General features: G+C 43.0%; 1 protein-coding gene across 2 annotated transcripts in view; it reads right to left on the reverse strand.

Annotated features, from left to right (window-relative positions):
* Window positions 1–18656, reverse strand: part of LOC139547539 (protein IWS1 homolog) — a 33190-nt gene extending 14534 nt beyond the window's left edge. The window contains exons 1-9 of one of the 2 annotated variants that reach the window (XM_071356420.1): window positions 18249–18656; window positions 17424–17509; window positions 13776–14946; window positions 8498–8560; window positions 8060–8261; window positions 6285–6342; window positions 4425–4540; window positions 4166–4316; window positions 4000–4082 (exon numbers count right to left, since the gene is read on the reverse strand). In XM_071356420.1, coding sequence (XP_071212521.1) covers window positions 4000–4082; window positions 4166–4316; window positions 4425–4540; window positions 6285–6342; window positions 8060–8261; window positions 8498–8560; window positions 13776–14946; window positions 17424–17509; window positions 18249–18291 — 1973 coding nt within the window. In that variant the 5' untranslated portion in view covers window positions 18292–18656. The remainder of the gene's footprint in view (window positions 1–3999; window positions 4083–4165; window positions 4317–4424; window positions 4541–6284; window positions 6343–8059; window positions 8262–8497; window positions 8561–13775; window positions 14947–17423; window positions 17510–18248) is intronic. The other variant, XM_071356421.1, reaches the window with a different exon arrangement.
* Between the last annotated feature and the right edge of the window lie 796 nt (window positions 18657–19452).

The raw sequence follows: 19452 nt of genomic DNA on the forward strand, positions 1-19452 counted from the left end.
TAACAAAATGTGGAAAAAGTCAAGGGGTTAGAATACTTTCCGAACGCACTGTATGTGTATACACACACACCACCAGTCAAAAGTTCGGACACCTACTCATTCAAGGGTTTCTTTTATTTTTACTATTTTCTACATTGAAGAATAATAGTGAAGTCATCAAAACTATGAAACAGGTATATGGAATCATGTAGTAACCAAGAAAGTGTTACACAAATCAAAATGTATTTTATATTTGAGATTCTTCAAGTAGCCACCCTTTGCCTTGATGACATCTTTGCACACACTTTTCATTCTCTCAACCAGCTTCATGAGGTAGTCACCTGGAATGGATTTCAATTAACAGGTGTGCCTTGTTAAAAGTTAATTTGTGGATTTTCTTTCCATCTTAATGCATTTGAGCCAATCAGTTGTGTTGTGACAATGTAGGGGTGGTATACAGAAGATAACCCTATTTGGTAAAAGACCAAGTCCACATTATGGCAAGATCAGTCCAAATAAGCAAAGAGAAACGACAGTCCATAATTACTTAAAGACATGATGGTCAGTCAATCTGAAAAAATGTCAAGAACTCTGCAAGAACATTTTTAAAAACCAAGCGCTATGATGAAACTGGTTCTCATCAGGACTGACACAGGAAAGAAAGACCCAGCGTTACCTCTGCTCCAGAGGATAAGTTCATTAGAGTTAACACGGTCAAATTGTTGCAAAGAAACACCAATAAGATGAAGAGACTTGCTTGGGTCAAGAAACACAAGCAATAGACATCGGACTGGTGGAAATGAGTGCAAATTTGAGATTTTTGGTTCCAACCGCCGTGTCTTTGTGAGACGCAGAGTAGGTGAACGGATGATCTCTGCACGTGTGGTTCCCACCATGAAGCATGGAGGAAGAGGTGTGATGGTGCTTTGCTGGCGACACTCTCAGTGACTCATTTAGAATTCAAGGCACACTTAACCAGCATAGCTACCACAGCATTCTGCAGCGACATGCCATCCCATCTGGTGTGCGCTTAGTGAGAATATCATTTGTTCGTCAACAGGACAATGACCCAAAACACCTCCAGGCTGCGTAAGGGCTATTTGACCAAGGAGAGTGATGGAGTGCTGCATCAGATGACCTGGCCTCTACAATCACCCAACCTCAACCCTATTGTGATGGTTTGGGATAAGTTGGACCACAGAGTGAAAGAAAAGCAGCCAACAAGTGCTCAGCATATGAGGGAACTCCTTCAAGAATATTGAAGCATTCCTCATGAAGCTGGTTGAGAGAATACCAAGTGTGCAAAGCTGTCATCAAGGCTTCTTTGAAGAATCTAAAACAAAATCTATTTTGATTTTTAAACAATTTTTTAGTTAGTACATGATTCCATATGTGTTATTTCATAGTTTGTCTTCATTATTATTCTACAATGTAGAAAATAAAGAAAACCCCTTGAATGAGTAGGTGTGTCCAAACTTTTGACTGGTACTGTACACACCAGTGGAGGCTGCTGAGGGGGAGGATGGCTCATAATAATGGCTGGAACGGAGCGAATGGAATGGCATCAAACTACACTTTTGATGTACTTGATAGTATTCTACTCAGTCCGCTGCAGCCATTACCACGAGCCCATCCTCCCTTAATTAAAGGTGCCACGAACCTCCTGTAACGCGCACGCGCGCACACACACACACACACAGAGAGTGTACAAAACATTAGGAACACCTTCCAAATATTGAGTTGCACCCCCCCTTTCCCCTCAGAACAGCCTCAATTCCTCTGGGAATGGACTCTACAAGGTGTCGAAAGCTGGATGTCCTTTGGATGGTGGGCTAGTCTTGACACCAACGGGAAACTGTTGAGCATGAAAAACACAGCAGCATTGCAGTTCTTGACACAATCAAACAGGTGCGCCTGGAACATAATACCATTCACCGTTCAAAGGCACTTTAATATTTTGTCTTGCCCATTCAACCTCAATGGCACACATACACAATCCGTCTCAATTGTCTCAAGGCTTAAAAAACATTGTTTAACCCGTCTCCTCCCCTTCAACTACATCAGCCTTTCTTAAAGTATGTTTATGGTGGGTCGCGATGTGTCAAGAGTAAATGTATAATTATTTAATGAATTATTGGAATTGATTTGGCCAAGAGCAACTGCGGTGTCTGCTCAGCTTGGCAGCTGCGCGATAGGGAGACGCCCGTGTGCTTCGCAGTTTTCTTGAAGATCACTCCGCGACACACGATGCAGCGCTGTCGTTCAGCAGCAGACGATGCGCTGTCAGCCACTGACTTGTCATTCCCACTCGCCAACCCTCACCGCTGTCATCAAATGGTCTCATGCTAGCAACAAGTTGACTGAGCTCAATCGTCATGAAACGCCAATACACTGATGAGTTCCTCCCTCTTTCATAAAAACTTTGAGAAATAAAGAGAAGCTCCCTCAATCATATAACGACACGTCATGACCAAACATCCACAGCGTGACGGTATACCCAGGGAATTATTTCAGAACAGGGCAGAATGCTTCAGGAAACAGTGCTTCGACAGTAGAAAAGTAAGTCAGCTAGCAAGGCATTGTTGTCATTTTATAAACAGGTGTTAAGCAGAAATAAGGGAGTACTATCTCATAGTAGTAACGTTATATGTGAGTTTCTCTTTCAAATAATCCCCTGGCCTTGTACACAGGTAATAGCTAACGTTAGCCAAAGCAAGCTAGCTAGCTACTGATAGTGCAACCCTAAGTAACAGTACAGATTAAGATGAAAAATTATCAGGCCTACTGTACATCTTACTGTAGAAATTATTGTTGAAAACAAGTCAAGGTTGGAACCTTTGCTGTTAAAATACAAGTCATCATTTTTATTCTGAATTTGAATAAACTGATCGAAGCAAGATACTTTGAGACAAACACACACATAGTTCTGGGTTTCTCATCTACAGCAGGAAGCGGTCTCCTGCCTGAGAAAGCAATAGATATTCTGGTCTAGTTTGGCACCACATGCCCATGTCAGTCAGGGTTCTCAACTCTGGATTACTTAAAAAACAAGTACAGAAACAGTCTCAATGCTGAGCATGACCTCAGTGTTGTACTGTCAAAAACTGATCCCAGAATAGACCTGCTTGTTGAAAACTTCAACCAGTCACACATCTCTCATTAGCACTGTGTGTGTGTGTGTGTGTGTGTGTGTCTTTCCTGGTCTAGATCTGTGTGAATGTTTTTTTAAATTGAACCTTTATTTAACTAGGCAAGTCAGTTAAGAACCAATTCTTATTTACAATGACGGCATACCCCAGCCAAACCTGGTCGACACTGGGATAATTGTGCGCCGCCTATGGGACTCCCAATCGCGTCTGGATGAGATACAGCCTGGATCAATCAGTTTATTCCAGTTCAGCATAAAAATGATGACTTCTATTTTAACAGCAAAGGTTCCAACCTAGACTTGTTTTCAACAATAATTTCTACAGTAAGATGTACAGTAAGTCTGATCATATACTTAGGGTTGCACTATCAAAAAGCCTGCGTGTCAGTTCTGTTATGCATCTGTGTGATGTGATCAATCAGTTTGTTCCAGTTCAGAATGAAAATTAGTTATTGAATTTTAACAGCAACAGCTCCAACCTAGACAGATATGTAAGAGTTTTTAAATGGGGGAAAATAAACATGATTAGCTATTGATATGGCCATTTAATTTAATTGTTATTAGATTTTGGTCTATATTGCATTTGTTTTAGGCATAAGGGCATTGAAATGTACCAATATTTACGTATAGTTTCATACGTTCCTAAGCTTGGGTCCCAGGAAATGAGATTTTCTCATTTGGGTTCCAGGCTGAAAAAGTTTAAGAACCCCTGATCTACAGATTGAAGAGGACTTAACAAGTGACATCCATAAGGGATCATAGCTTTCACCTGGTCAGTCTGTCATAGAAAGAGCAGGTGTTCCTAATGTTCTCTACACTCAGTGTCTATAGACTAGGCTTGTGGTAGTATCGAGAGCCATGGATGGACTCACTTTTTCAGGTGCATAACTACAGTGGGGAGGAGGGTCAGCTTTTTTAACGCTGGCTTCTTCTGAGCGTTCAGTGTTCTGTCCTCCTGTAAATCACATAGAATGGTACACCCACACCAGTATTGTGAAGACCTATGACAGAACACACATTTTGGGGCCAGAACCTCACCTCTGCAGCTTCTGTCATCTTGGTGATCATAGCGCTGACCACGTCATCAGCATCACTGATGAACGTTCCCCCATCGCGGTTCCGTCGTCGCTTCCCGCTCTGGGCCTTCTTACGAGCCAGCATCACGTCAAAGTCCGACATGAAACTGGTGCTGAATAGAAACAGAGTCAGCCATGCCTCCACTATAGAATGAAAGTATAGTGGCAAGTGGAAAATCGACTGATTGAAAACATTGACAGAGATACATGAGATTACTCACTCTTGGCCACCACCCCTGTCCACGCCCTCATCAGAATCAGAGTCATCTGCCATTGTTTTCTTTGCAGAGGCCTGAGATTGGCTCTTATCCCCCTCCAGATCCTCCTGATTGAAACCCTATTGGTGCAGAAACAACATCAGCCGTAGGGAACAGGAATCAGATGCGGTATAGTTTCGGTGTCTAGACAATTCCCGAGAGTCCCTAAACCTTTGGGGGCGGTTTCCCAGACTCATTAAGCTTGATCTATGATTGGGAAACCGACCCTTGGTGTTCACAGATCTGAAAAGGACGGGATATGGTAGTTTGACCTTTTCACTGTGTTTTTCAAATTTGACGTTATGGCGGTATTTGATGTTACTGAATAATAAAGGTTCTAGGGTAAATACGTTTTATGGGAGTGCATGACCCCAGGCTGGCAACAAATTAATTCTAAGTGTTTTTAAATGGGCTTGCTCCAATCTTCAACCAAACTTAGTGCATTCGGGAAAGTATTCAGACCACTTCACATTTTGTTACGTTACAGCCTTATTCTAAAATGGATTAAAATAAAACGCAATCTACACACAATACCCCATAATGACAAAGCAAAAACAGTTATTTTTAATACACTTTTTTGCACATTTATTAACATAAATATTCAGACCCTTTTTACTCAGGTGCATCCTTTTTCCGTTGATCATGCTTGAGATGTTTCTACAACTTGATTGGTGTCCACCTGTGCTAAATTCTATGAATTGGATTTGGAAAGGCACACCTGTCTATATAAAAAGGTCCCACAGTTGACAGTGCATGTCAGTTATAAATTATGCTTTGGATGGTGTATCAATACACCCAGTCACTACAAAGAGTTTAATGGCGGGGATGGGAATAAAATTGAGGATGGATCAACAACATTGTAGTTACTCCACAACACTAACCTAAATGACAGAGTGAAAAGGAAGCCTGTACAGAATAAAAATATTCCAAAATTTGTTTGCACTTTTTGTCCTGAATACAAAGCATTATTTTTGGGGCAAATCTAACATCATCACTGAGTACCAATCTTCATACTTTCAAGCATGGTGGTGGCTGCATCATGTTATGGGTATGCTCTTCATCGGCAAGGACTAGGGAGTTTTTTGGGGGGATGAAAAGAAACGTAATAGAGCTAAGCACAGGCAAAATCCCACAAAAGAAAAACTGGTTCAGTCTGCTTTCCAACAGACACTGGGAGACAAATTCACCTTTCAGCAGGTCAATAACCTAAAACACAAGGCCAAATATACACTGGAGTTGCTTACCAAGATGACTAATGTTCCTGAGTGGTATAGTTACAGTTTTGACTTTAATGGGCTTGAAAATCTATGGTAAGACTTGAAAATGGCTGTCTAACGATCAACAATAAGAGCTAAAAATAAATATATTGTACAATCCAGGTGTGCAAAGCTCTAAGAGACTTACCCAAAAGACTCAGCTTTAATCCCTGCCAAAGGTGATTCTGACATGTATCTAATCAAGATACTGTATATTTGTGTTTTATTTCTCAATATAAAAAAAAAATCCACAAATTTCTTTCACTTTGTCAGAGTATTCTGTGTAGATAAAAAAGAAAATCTATCAATTTTAATCCCATTTTGTAACAACAAAAAGTGGAAAAAGTCAAGGAGTTTGACTACTTTCTGAAGGCACTGTATCTACCTCGACTTGGTACTGGTACCCCGTGTATATAGCCAAGTTATCGTTACTCACTGTATGTATTATTACTTTGCTATTATTTCTCCATTTTCTTTCTCTCTGCATTGTTGGGAAGATACCGTAAGTAAGCATTTCACTGTTGTTCACGAAGCATGTGTCGAATAAAATTTGATTTGTACAACTCACCGTAAACTCTTCCCCCTCTTCATCGCCAGAGTCACCAAAAATGTCTGCAATCATTTTCCTATACGAGAGAGAGCATACCATACTAACTACAACACACACATCCTTTCAGTACATACAGTGCATTCGGGAAGTATTCAGACCCCTTCACTTTTTCCACATTTTGTTACATTACAGCCTTATTCTAAAATGGATTAAATACATTTTTCCCTCATCATTCTACACACAATATCCCATAATGACAAAGCAAAAACAGTATTCAGACCCTTTGCTATGAGACTCGAAATTGAGTTCAGGTGCATCCTGTTTCCATTGATCATCCTTGAGGTGTTTTCACAACTTGATTGGTGTCTACCGGTGGTAAATTCAATTTATTGGACATGATTTGGAAAGGCACACCTGTCTATATAAGGTCCCACAGTTGACAGTGGATGTAAGAGCAAAAACCAAGCCATGAGGTCGAAATAATTGTCCGTAGAGCCCCGAGACAGGATTGTGTCACAGATCTGAGGAAGGGTACCAAAAAATGTCTGCAGCATTGAAGGTCCTCAAGAACACAGTGGCCTCCATCATTATTAAATTGAAGAAGTTTGGAACCACCAAGACTCTTCCTAGAGCTGGCCGCCCGGCCAAACTGAGCAATCGAGGGAGACGGGTCTTGGTCAGGGAGGTGACCAAGAACCCGATAGTCACTCTGATAGAGCTCCAGAGTTCCTCTGCAGAGTTGGGAGAACCTCCCCGAAGGACAACCATCTCTGCAGCACTCCACCAATCAGTGGGGATGTTTTTCAGCGGCAGGGACTGGGGGACTAGTCAGGATCGAGGGAAAGATGAACGGCGCAAAGTACAGTGAGATCCTTGATGAAAACCTGCTCTGGAGCGCTCAGGACCTCAGATTGGGGCGAAGGTTCACCTTCCAATAGGACAACGACCTTAAGCACACAGCCAAGACTACACAGGAGTGGCTTGGGTACAAGTCTCAGTCCTTGAGTGGCCCAGCCAGAGCCAGGACTTGAACCTGTTCGAACATCTCTGGAGACCTAAAAAATAGCTGTACAGCGATGCTCCCCATCCAACCTGACAGAGCTTGAGAGGATTTGCAGAGAAGAATGGGAGAAACTCCTCAAATAGAGTTGTGCCAAGCTTGTAGCGTCATACCCAGGAAGCCTCAAGTCTGTAATCGCTGCCAAAGGTGCTTCAACAAAGTACTGAGTAAAGGGTCTGAATAGTTATGTAAATGTGATATTTCAGTTTTATTTATAAAAAATAAAAAAACGTTTTGCTTTGTCATTATGGGGCATTGTGTGTAGATTGATGAGGGGGAAAAAACGTTCATCCATTTTAGAGGCTGTAACGTTACAAAATGTGGAAAATGTCAAGTGGTCTGAATACTTTCCAAATGCACTGTACAGAGCTACTTCATACCCCAGCACATTGACTCAGTACTTGTAACTGTTATTTTTACTCATTGTTATTCACTAAGTATTTATTCCTTGTGTCACTATTTTAATATCATTTTTTGCAATCTATCTGTAACTCTGTATTGTTGGAAAGGGACCCATAAGTAACCATTTCACTGTTAGTCTATACCTGTTGTTTACGAAGCATTTGATTGGACTTATGTCAAGTTCCACAAAGAAAATACTACTACTACTTTCCTTACAGTAAGAATCTCAAAGCGCATAAAAACGAAAGTAAACAACAAATAGTCATTTGTGTAAGGAAAATCATAACTAAAAAGGAGTGTGTGTGGGGGAGAGGGGGATCAGAATACTTACTCTTCCTCGTCGCCTGAATCGCTGTCGCTACCAAACAGTGTTTTCTCATCCTTCTTCCCTCCTTCCACCTTCTGTCCATCATCCTCGTCTTCGCTTTCTGAGCCCAGTTCCCGCAGTTTGGCCATGGTTTTGTCGTGCGCCTCTGAGCCTGCGTCACTGTCGGAGCTGTCATCGTCAGACACAGCGCGGCTCTTCTTCACCACTGAGGAAGAGAAGTCACCATCATTATCATCATTACCATCACTACCAGTGTAGTGTACACTATGTAGGAAATAGCGGGTAATTTAAGATGCAGCCTTAAATCACCACACTAGCTAGCCATCATAGATTTGAAGATAAGGTGTGCCTCATAAATGGCAACCTATTCCCCATACAGTACATTACTTTTGACTAGAGCCACCCAACTGCACATGCCCAGCTACCGGTCTGTCATATTACCTGGTTCGTCAGCCTTCTCCTCCTCACCTTCACTGTCTGACAGGATGGCTTTCTTCCTCTTCACTGTAACAGTATATAGATATCAAAATCACATTAACATACCGACAGATAGATGGAGTTAAACTCAGCAGAAAAAGAAACGTCCCTTTTTCACGACCTGTCTTTCAAAGATAATTCGTAAAAATCCAAATAACTTCAGATCTTCATTGTAAATGGTTTAAACACTGTTTCCCATGCTTGTTCAATGAACCATAATTAATGAACATGCACCTGTGGAACGGTTGTTAAGACACTAACAGCTTACAGACGGTAGGCAATTAAGGTCACAGTCATGAAAACTTAGGACACTAGAGGCCTTTCTACTGACTAAAAAAAAAAAAAAAAAAAAATGCCCAGGGTCCCTGCTCATCTGCCTTAGACATGCTGCAAGGAGGCATGCAGATGAGGCCAGGGCAATAAATTACAATGTCTGTACTAGAGGTCGACCGATTATGATTTTTCAACGCCGATACCGATTATTGGAGGACAAAAAAGGCTGATACCGATTAAAATAATAATATGTATTTTTATATACACTGCTCAAAAAAATAAAGGGAACACTTAAACAACACAATGTAACTCCAAGTCAATCACACTTCTGTGAAATCAAACTGTCCACTTAGGAAGCAACACTGATTTACAATAAATTTCACATGCTGTTGTGCAAATGGAATAGACAACAGGTGGAAATTATAGGAAATTAGCAAGACACCCCCAATAAAGGAGTGGTTCTGCAGGTGGTGACCACAGACCACTTCTCAGTTCCTATGCTTCCTGGCTGATGTTTTGGTCACTTTTGAATGCTGGCGGTGCTTTCACTCTAGTGGTAGCATGAGACGGAGTCTACAACCCACACAAGTGGCTCAGGTAGTGCAGCTCATCCAGGATGGCACATCAATGCGAGCTGTGGCAAGAAGGTTTGCTGTGTCTGTCAGCGTAGTGTCCAGAGCATGGAGGCGCTACCAGGAGACAGGCCAGTACATCAGGAGACGTGGAGGAGGCCGTAGGAGGGAAACAACCCAGCAGCAGGACCGCTACCTCCGCCTTTGTGCAAGGAGGAGCACTGCCAGAGCCCTGCAAAATGACCTCCAGCAGGCCACAAATGTGCATGTGTCTGCTCAAACGGTCAGAAACAGACTCCATGAGGGTGGTATGAGGGCCCGACGTCCACAGGTGGGGGTTGTGCTTACAGCCCAACACCGTGCAGGACGTTTGGCATTTGCCAGAGAACACCAAGATTGGCAAATTCGCCACTGGCGCCCTGTGCTCTTCACAGATGAAAGCAGGTTCACACTGAGCACGTGACAGAGTCTGGAGACGCTGTGGAGAACGTTCTGCTGCTTGCAACATCCTCCAGCATGACCGGTTTGGCGGTGGGTCAGTCATGGTGTGGGGTGGCATTTCTTTGGGGGGCCGCACAGCCCTCCATGTGCTCGCCAGAGGTAGCCTGACTGCCATTAGGTACCAAGATGAGATCCTCAGACCCCTTGTGAGACGATATGCTGGTGCGGTTGGCCCTGGGTTCCTCCTAATGCAAGACAATGCTAGACCTCATGTGGCTGGAGTGTGTCAGCAGTTCCTGCAAGAGGAAGGCATTGATGCTATGGACTGGCCCGCCCGTTCCCCAGACCTGAATCCAATTGAGCACATCTGGGACATCATGTCTCGCTCCATCCACCAACGCCACGTTGCACCACAGACTGTCCAGGAGTTGGCGGATGCTTTAGTCCAGGTCTGGGAGGAGATCCCTCAGGAGACCAGCCGCCACCTCATCAGGAGCATGCCCAGGCGTTGTAGGGAGGTCATACAGGCACGTGGAGGCCACACACACTACTGAGCCTCATTTTGACTTGTTTTAAGGACATTACATCAAAGTTGGATCAGCCTGTAGTGTGGTTTTCCACTTTAATTTTGAGTGTGACTCCAAATCCAGACCTCCATGGGTTGATAAATTTGATTTCCATTGATCATTTGTGTGATTTTGTTGTCAGCACATTCAACTATGTAAAGGAAAAAGTATTTAATAAGAATATTTCATTCATTCAGATCTAGGATGTGTTATTTTAGTGTTCCCTTTATTCTTTTGAGCAGTATATATATCATATACACACACACACACCTTTTTGTAATAATGACAATTGCAACAATACTGAATGAACAATGAACACTTTTAATTTAACTTAATATAATACATAAATAAAATCAATTTAGTCTCAAATATGTTAAAACAAACCACCAGCTTTCATGGGTCTTCAATATCCCAGTTAAGTTTTAGGTTGTAGTGCAGAAAGCAGAGCTTGTCTGCATGGTCCCCTGTCAGTCTGCTCCTCCGTGAAACACAGACCTTATTTGAAGTAGATCAAGACATTCTCTATGGAAGACATGAACGGTAAAATAACGAAGGAACCCCTTTCAAGTTCAGCCGCAAGTTATTACAGGAATTATAACGCGTCGACTATTTCTCTCTAAACCATATACCTTTGACTAATCCGGAAACTATCACCTCGAAAACAAAACGTTTATTCCGTTACGTATTTTATCTAACGGGTGGCATTCACGAGTCTAAATATTCCTGTTACATTGCACAACCTTACATTTACATTACATTTAAGTCATTTAGCAGACGCTCTTATCCAGAGCGACTTACAAATTGGTGCATTCACCTAATGACATCCAGTGGAACAGCCACTTTACAATAGTGCATCTAAATCTTTTAAGGGGGGGGGGGGGGGGGCAGAAGGATTGCTTTATCCTAGGTATTCCTTGAAGAGGTGGGGTTTCAGGTGTCTCCGGAAGGTGACAATGTTATGTCATAATTACGTAAAATTCTGGCAAATTAGTTCGCAAAGAGCCAGGCGGCCCAAACTGTTGCATATACCCTGACTCTGCGTGCAATGAACGCAAGAGAAATACAGATATCTGTATTGTTTCGAAACTGCATTGTTGGTTAAGGGCTCGTAAGTAAGCATTTCACTGTAAGGTCTACACCTGTTGTATTCGGCACATGTGACTAATAAAATTTGATTTCACTCTCCCGAAACGGACGACAAATACAACTGGATTTGTTATCCCTTTCATGCCCTCCCTTTCATGCCCATGCCCTGCCACTTACCGACATCTGAACAAGAGAGCCTCATCAAAATTGCAACAAGCGGTTTTGTGAAAATTGAATTTAAATCAGAAGCCACTGCCAGATTTCTGGATAGGGCTGTGCTCAGAGTATCCTGCCTTGGCAAAACGTGCTGTTAAGACACTGATGCCCTTTAAAACTTGTTTGGGATAGGGGGCAGCATTTTCACTTTTGGTTGAATAGCATGCCCAGAGTGAACTGCCTCCTACTCAGCCCCAGATCCTAATATATGCATATTATTATTAGTATTGGATAGAAAACACTCTGATGTTTCTAAAACTGTTTGAATCATGTCTGTGAGTATAACAGAACTCATATGGCAGGCAAAAACCTGAACAAAAATCCAAACAGGAAGTGGAAAATCTGAGGTTTGTAGTTTTTGAACTCACCCCAATCAAATACACTTTGGGATATGGGTATTTTCTCACTTCCTAAGGCTTCCACTAGATGTCAACCGTTTTTAGAACGTGCTTTCAGGCTTCTCATGTGAAGGGGGGCCGGATGGGAGATGTTTGAGTAAGGGGTCTGCCTACAGCCTCGTTCTCAGTCACGCGCTTTCACTTGAGGTTTCTCTCGTCCCAGTGCTTTTCTACAGACAATAGAATTCTCCGGTTGGAACAATATTGAACATTTATGATAAAAACACCCTAAAGATTGATTCTATACTTAGTTTGACAAGTTTCTTCGACCTGTAATATATTTTTTTGAACGTTTCTTCCGAATGGACCAGATGGCGCTTTTGGATTGTTTACCAAACGCCCTAACAAAAGAAGATACTGGACATAAATGGGACATAAATGGACATTATCGAACAAAACAAGCATTTATTGTGGAACTGCGATTCCTGGGAGTGCATTCTGATGAAGATCAAAGGTAAGTGAATATTTATTATACTATTTATGAATAATGTTGACAACCCAACATGGCGGTTATTAAAGTTTTTTTGAAATCTGACAGCGGTTGCATTAAGGAGAAGTGTATCTAAAGTTTCATTTATATCAGCTGTATTTTCATCAACATTTATTATGAGTATTCCTGTGAATTCTTGTGGCTCTCTGCAATATCACTGCATGTTTTGGAACTACTGAATCTAACACACCAATGTAAAATACGATTTTTGGATATAAATATGAACTTTACCGAACAAAACATACATGTATTGTGTAACATGAAGTCCTATGAGTGTCATCTGATGAAGATCATCAAAGGTTAGTGATTCATTTTATCTCTATTTGTGCTTTTTGTGAACCCTCTCTTTGGCAGGAAAAATGGCTGGATTCATTTGTGGTGACCTAACAATCATGTGGAGCTTTCGCTGTAAAGCATTTTTTAAATCAGACACTGTGGCTGGATTAACAAGAATTGTATCTTTAAAATGGTGCCTAATACTTGTATGTTTGAGAAATTAGATTTATGAGATTTGTGTTGATTTGTATTTGGCACCCTGCATTTTTATTGGCTGTTGGCGCTAGCGGAACCCCAGTCCTAGACATGTTAAACCACGTACCTATGTGAGAGTATATTCTCGGCCCTCACTAGCATGAAAACTAAATACAGGCACAGACTGTGTGTGGGAAATGATTTAAGACAGACTCTCCAATACAACCCAACATTGCAGAGTTATGTGCACACCCTTCTCATTTACCTGTGGCTATTAACATTTTTTCTTGAACAAATAAGGTTTTATATGTAAGAATCCTAAATAAAGAGCAAAAATATTTATTATTATTATATTATTATTTGTGCCCTGGTCCTATAAGGGCTCTTTGTCACTTCCCACAAGCCGGGTTGTGACAAAAACTCATTCTTATGTTTAATAAATGTATCGTATACTGTGTGTTTGGCAAGCTTACAATGATGGCAAAAAACAACATTTGAGAGTGCGCTGACCCTGGTACGCAGCTGGAGGTTGAATGTTGGAAGGGGTACGGGACTATAAAAAGTTTGGGAACCACTGGTATAAACAATAACATGGAACTGTTGTAGTATGAATGTGTGTACTAAACCAGAGCATGTCGATATCTAGAGCAAGTGAATAGAAAATATTTTTGAATAGGGATCAGTAGATTGTGCACTTATCAAGAGTCAACTGATGTAAATTGCACCTACTTGGCATCTCGTCGTCATCCTCACTAACTTCCACCACCTGTTTTGCGGGACTCTCCTTCTCCTGGTCACTGCCTGCAGCTGCTTTCACTGGCCGAGCCTCCACCTCATCCTCACTGTCGGAGTGGATTACAGCCTTCCACTTCCCTTTATTCTCACCGCCCTCCTCTCCATCAGACTCTATCTGCGCTTTGTGTTTGGGCACCTCAATCTCAGAGTCACTGCGTGCAGTCGAGTGTCTGCTCCGGGCTGGGGATGGGGGCCGGTTCTCGTTCTCAGAGTCGCTCCCGGCTGCATCCCGTTTGGTTTCTTTCTCCTCCATGTCGGAGGTACTGCCTCTGCGTTTGGGCGGGGACTCCTCCATGTCGGAGGTGCTGCCTCTGCGTTTGGGCGGGGACTCCGCCATGTCGGAGGTGCTGCCTCTGCGTTTGGGCGGGGACTCCGCCATGTCGGAGGTGATGGCTCCGCGTTTGGGCGGGGAATCCTCCATGTCGGAAGTGCTGCCTCCGCGTTTGGGCGGGGAATCCTCTATGTCGGAGGTGCTGCCTCCGCGTTTGAGCGGGGAATCCTCTATGTCGGAGGTGCTGCCTCCGCGTTTGAGCGGGGAATCCTCTATGTCGGAGGCGCTGCCTCCGCGTTTGAGCGGGGAATCCTCTATGTCGGAGGCGCTGCCTCCGCGTTTGGGCGGGGACTCCTCTATGTCAGAGGCGCTGCCTCCGCGTTTGGGCGGGGACTCCTCTATGTCAGAGGCGCTGCCTCCGCGTTTGGGCGGGGACTCCTCTATGTCAGAGGCGCTGCCTCCGCGTTTGGGCGGGGACTCCTCTATGTCAGAGGCGCTGCCTCCGCGTTTGGGCGGGGACTCCTCTATGTCAGAGGCGCTGCCTCCGCGTTTGGGCGGGGACTCCTCTATGTCAGAGGCGCTGCCTCCGCGTTTGGGCGGGGACTCCTCTATGTCAGAGGCGCTGCCTCCGCGTTTGGGCGGGGACTCCTCTATGTCAGAGGCGCTGCCTCCGCGTTTGGGCGGGGACTCCTCCTTGTTATCGCTGTCTGCAGGCCTAGGGGCCTCCCCATCAGAGTCACTGTCCGCCCCTTTGGGGCCCTTGTTGTCTGACCCGCTGGCCACGCTGTTTGTCTCCATGGCCCGAGCAGCTCCCTCACCATCATTATTCTCATCCTGAATAAAAAATACAAATATAAAACGCGTTATAAGTCTACGGTTAGGAATGGATACAAGGCTCTACAGTGTGACCGTTTTACTTGCACATGTCCCTAAATATTTTGCTGTTCGACCTGACATTTTTATTTAGTGCCACTAGAAAAATTAAGGATTCTAGCTTTATTACCTCATTTTTCATTGTGCTCCTAAATTTCTGTGTGAGCCTACATTTTTCCTTCCAAAAAAGGTCAGCATAGAGCCATGGGATATTACAGTACCAGTCAATGGTTTGGACACACCTACTCATTCAAGGGTTTCTTTATTTTTACTATATTGTAGAATAATAGTGAAGACATCAAAACTATGAAATAACACATATGGAATCATGTAGTAATCAAAAAAGTGTGAGATTCTTCAAGTAGCCACCCTTTGCCTTAATGACAGCTTTGCACATTCCCACAACCAGCTTCATGAGGTAGTCACCTGGAATGCATTTTAATTAACAGGTGTGCCTAGCTAAAAATATTGAGATTTTTGGTTCCAACCGTTGTGTATTTGTGAGACGCAGAGTAGGTGAACGGATGATGTACACATGTGTGGCTCCTACCGTGAAGCATGGAGGAGGTGGTGTGGGGTGCTTTGCTGGTGACACTGTCAGTGATTTATTTAGAATTCAAGACACACTTAACCAGCATGGCTATCACTGCATTCTGCAGCGATACGCCATCCCATCTGGTTTGCGCTTAGTGGGACTATCATTTGTCTTTCAACAGGTCCAGTACTTCCTGACGGGCCGCCCCCAGGTGGTGAAGGTAGGAAACAACATCTCCACTTTGCTGATCCTCAACACTGGGGCCCCACAAGGGTGCGTGCACAGCCCCCTCCTGTATTCCCTGTTCACCCATGACTGCGTGGCCATGCACGCCTCCAACTCAATCATCAAGTTTGCAGACGACAACAGTAGTAGGCTTGATTACCAACAATGACGTGACAGCCTACAGGGAGGAGGTGCGGGAAATCGGAGTGTGGTGTCAGCAAAACAAAGGAGATGATCATGGACTTCAGGAAACAGCAAAGGGAGCACCCCCCTATCAACATCGACGGGACAGCCGTGGAGAAGGTGGAACGTTTTTAATTCCTCGGCGTACACATCACGGACAAACTGAAATGGTCCACCCACACAGACAGTGTGGTGAAGGTGCAATAGCGCCTCTTCAACCTCAGAAGGCTATAGAAATTTGGCTTGTCACCTAAAACCCTCAAACTTTTACAGATGCACAATAGAGAGCATCCTGTCGGGCTGCATTATCGCCTGGTACAGCAACTGCACCGCCCACAACCGCAAGGCTCGCCAGAGGGTGGTGCGGCCTGCACAATGCATCACCGGGAGCAAACTACCTGCCCTCCAGGACACCTACAGCATCCGATGTCACAGGAAGGCCAAAAAGATCAAGGACAACAACCACCCAAGCCACTGCCTATTCACCCCGCTACCATCCAGAAGGCGAGGTCAGTACAGGTGCATCAAAGCTGGGACCGAGAGACTGAAAAACAGCTTCTATCTCAAGGGCATCAGACTGTTAAACAGCCATCATTGACACAAAGGCTGCTGCCTACATACAGACTCGAAATCATTGGCCACTTCAATAAATGGATCACTAGTCACTTTAATAATGCCACTTCAATAATGTTTACACATCTTGCATTACACATCTCATATGTATATACTGTATTTTATACCATCTATTGCATCTTACCTATTCCGCTCTGTCATTGCTCATCCATATATTTATATGAATATATTCTTATTCCATTCCTTTACTTAGATGTGTTTATTAGGTAGTTGTGGAATTGTTAGATTACATGTTAGATATTGCTGCACTGTCGGAACTTAGAGGCACAAGCTTTTCGCTACACTCACAATAACATCTGCTAACCATGTGTATGTAACCAATACAATTTTATTTGATTTTGAAACACACCTCCCGGCTGTGTAAGGGCTATTTGACCAAGAAGAAGACTAATGTGGTGCAGCATCACATGACCTCAAACCAATTGAGATTGTTTGGGATAAGTTGGACCACAGAGTGAAGGAAAAGCAGCCAACAAGTATTCAGCATATGTGGAAACTCCTTCAAGACTGTTGGAAAAGCATTCCTCATGAAGCTGGTTGAAAGAATGCCAAGAGTGTGCAAAGCTGTCATCAAGGGTGGCTCCTTTGAAGAATCTCAAATATAAAATATTTTTTTAACACTTATGGTTACTACATGATTCCGTTATTTCATAGTTTTGATGTCTTCACTATTATTCTACAATGTAGAAAATAGTCCAAATAAATTAAAACCTTTGAATGAGTAGGTGTCCAAACCTTTGACTGATACTGTATATTTATTTTTAAATGTTAAATCGGTATGTGCAAGATGGTCTGGAAATCAAGAGGGCTTGACCACCACACTGGTTATCTGAACGTCTTGCTTAGATAACTATCCCCTTACCTCAGAGTGGCGTGGCTCATTCCTCATCTCCTCTTCCGCATCTGAACCAGGAGCATGTTCGTCCTGTACCGGGGTGCCACCACCATCTACAGGACCAGGACATAACCAACACTTTTTTTGGCATTCCAGAATTAATGTTCACAAATATTTGTATCATATACAACAGGCATGAGGACCGTGCACACAATAACATTGATGCAACAGTAACCCTAGTTTTGTCACACCTGGACTACTGCCCAGTTGTGTGGTCAGGTGCCACATAGGGCCATGGGAAAATTACAACTGACCCAGAAGTGGGTAGCAACGGCTGGCCCTTAAATGTACACGTAGAGTTAACATTAATAATATGCATGTCAATTTCTCCTGGCTCAAAGTAGAAGAAAGATCTACCTCATCACTACTTGTTTTTGTAAGAAGTATTGACATGTTGAATGCCCCGAGGTGTCTGTTTAAACTACTAACACACAGCTCTGACACCCATGCATACCCCACAAGACATGCCACCCGAGTGGCCAGAGGGCACACAATTAATGTATTGTGAAACCTGTTGTAAAATGTATTTTAATGTTTAAAAATGATATAATGTACTTCCTTAATTTTTGCTGGACCACAGGAAGAGTAACAGTGAGCTGTTGCCTTGGCAGCAGCCAACGATATCCATAGCAAATACAAAAAAAGCAATACTATTATTAATGATTAGTTTTTTTAAATAAACCTATTGCCAATAGCACCTAACCGATAATAGGGTTATAAAATAAATAGGGTTAGGCTAACGTTAGCAAGCTACAGTAGTCCGCGCCGAGCCGGGATCAAAGCCGTTCTTACCAGAGTGGTTCCCGGAGAAGAATTCGTCCTCTTCGCCATCCATTTGTGCGAAGGACACTATGGACAATCAACTCAGTACCTAGGCTCGGCGAATAATCAATTGTATATGTGGTTATTGTGTCAACGAGAAAATGCAAGTCCTGAAACAAGCAATCTGCATCGAAAATGGGCCCTGCTGCTAGCTAATTAGCAACCACAACTTGAACAATGTCAAGATCTAGCTAACGAAATAAGACCATCTGGGCAGATGAGTCGGAAAGCTAGCCAGCAATGATAGTGTCTCTGGCCGGTCAACAAGTTAAAACAACAGCTAATTGATCAACATTAGCAAGTAGCTGTATAAAACAGTCCTGCAATGTCCAAAATGGGGTCAAAGGACTGGCGCCGTCATATGCTCATGCGTTCAGTTTGGTCGCTCTTCGAATGACGTAGTGTTATGCGCATGTATTTTGAAATTCTTCGAGACTCCTGTTGTACAGTAGGCTACCTTACATTAAAGGAAAGGTTTTCTTTTTACAACCAAATCTAAAAAAAATCTTTAAAAAATATAAATATGTAAATAGAGTCCTTTAAAAGAAAGAAATACCTTTCTTGATATTTCACATGTTTTAGAGAAACTTACCCCAACCAGCACTGTCATCCTCGTTGTGTTGTATAGGGGCCCTGAAAAAAACATGAACAAAACACATCAAAACGGCATTTTAGAAACGGCAAATCTCAGTATAGTGATACAGGTCTAGATGTTGTACACATTAAATTGTATAATTCCAAACTTTATCCGCAATGTTATATTAATGCCCTTTTGCACAACTCCAGCAGTTCCATTTTCCATGTAGCCTGCTGATACAGGTAACTGCCAAAATAACGGAAACACCAACATATCAAATCAAATTGTATTTGTCACATACACATGGTTAGCAGATGTTAATGCGAGTGTAGCTTGTGCTTCTAGTTCCGACAATGCAGTAATAACCAACTGTCAGGACCCGGTGAGAGAAACAGTCACTAATAGTCAGCAGAACCCAGAAGATGAGGCAGACTCAGCAGTACTAGAGATGGTGGTTTAATAAAAGGACAAGATCTTCAGGCAAAGAATATAAATCCACCACATCCAAAAATAAAGCCAAGAGGCACAAAATGGATATCCTCCAAAATACAAAGAAACTCCACAAAGTGGCAAAAACAGCAGGGAAAAACAAACCTC

This window comes from Salvelinus alpinus, chromosome 21 (assembly GCF_045679555.1).
Source record: "Salvelinus alpinus chromosome 21, SLU_Salpinus.1, whole genome shotgun sequence".
Lineage (NCBI taxonomy): Eukaryota > Metazoa > Chordata > Actinopteri > Salmoniformes > Salmonidae > Salvelinus > Salvelinus alpinus.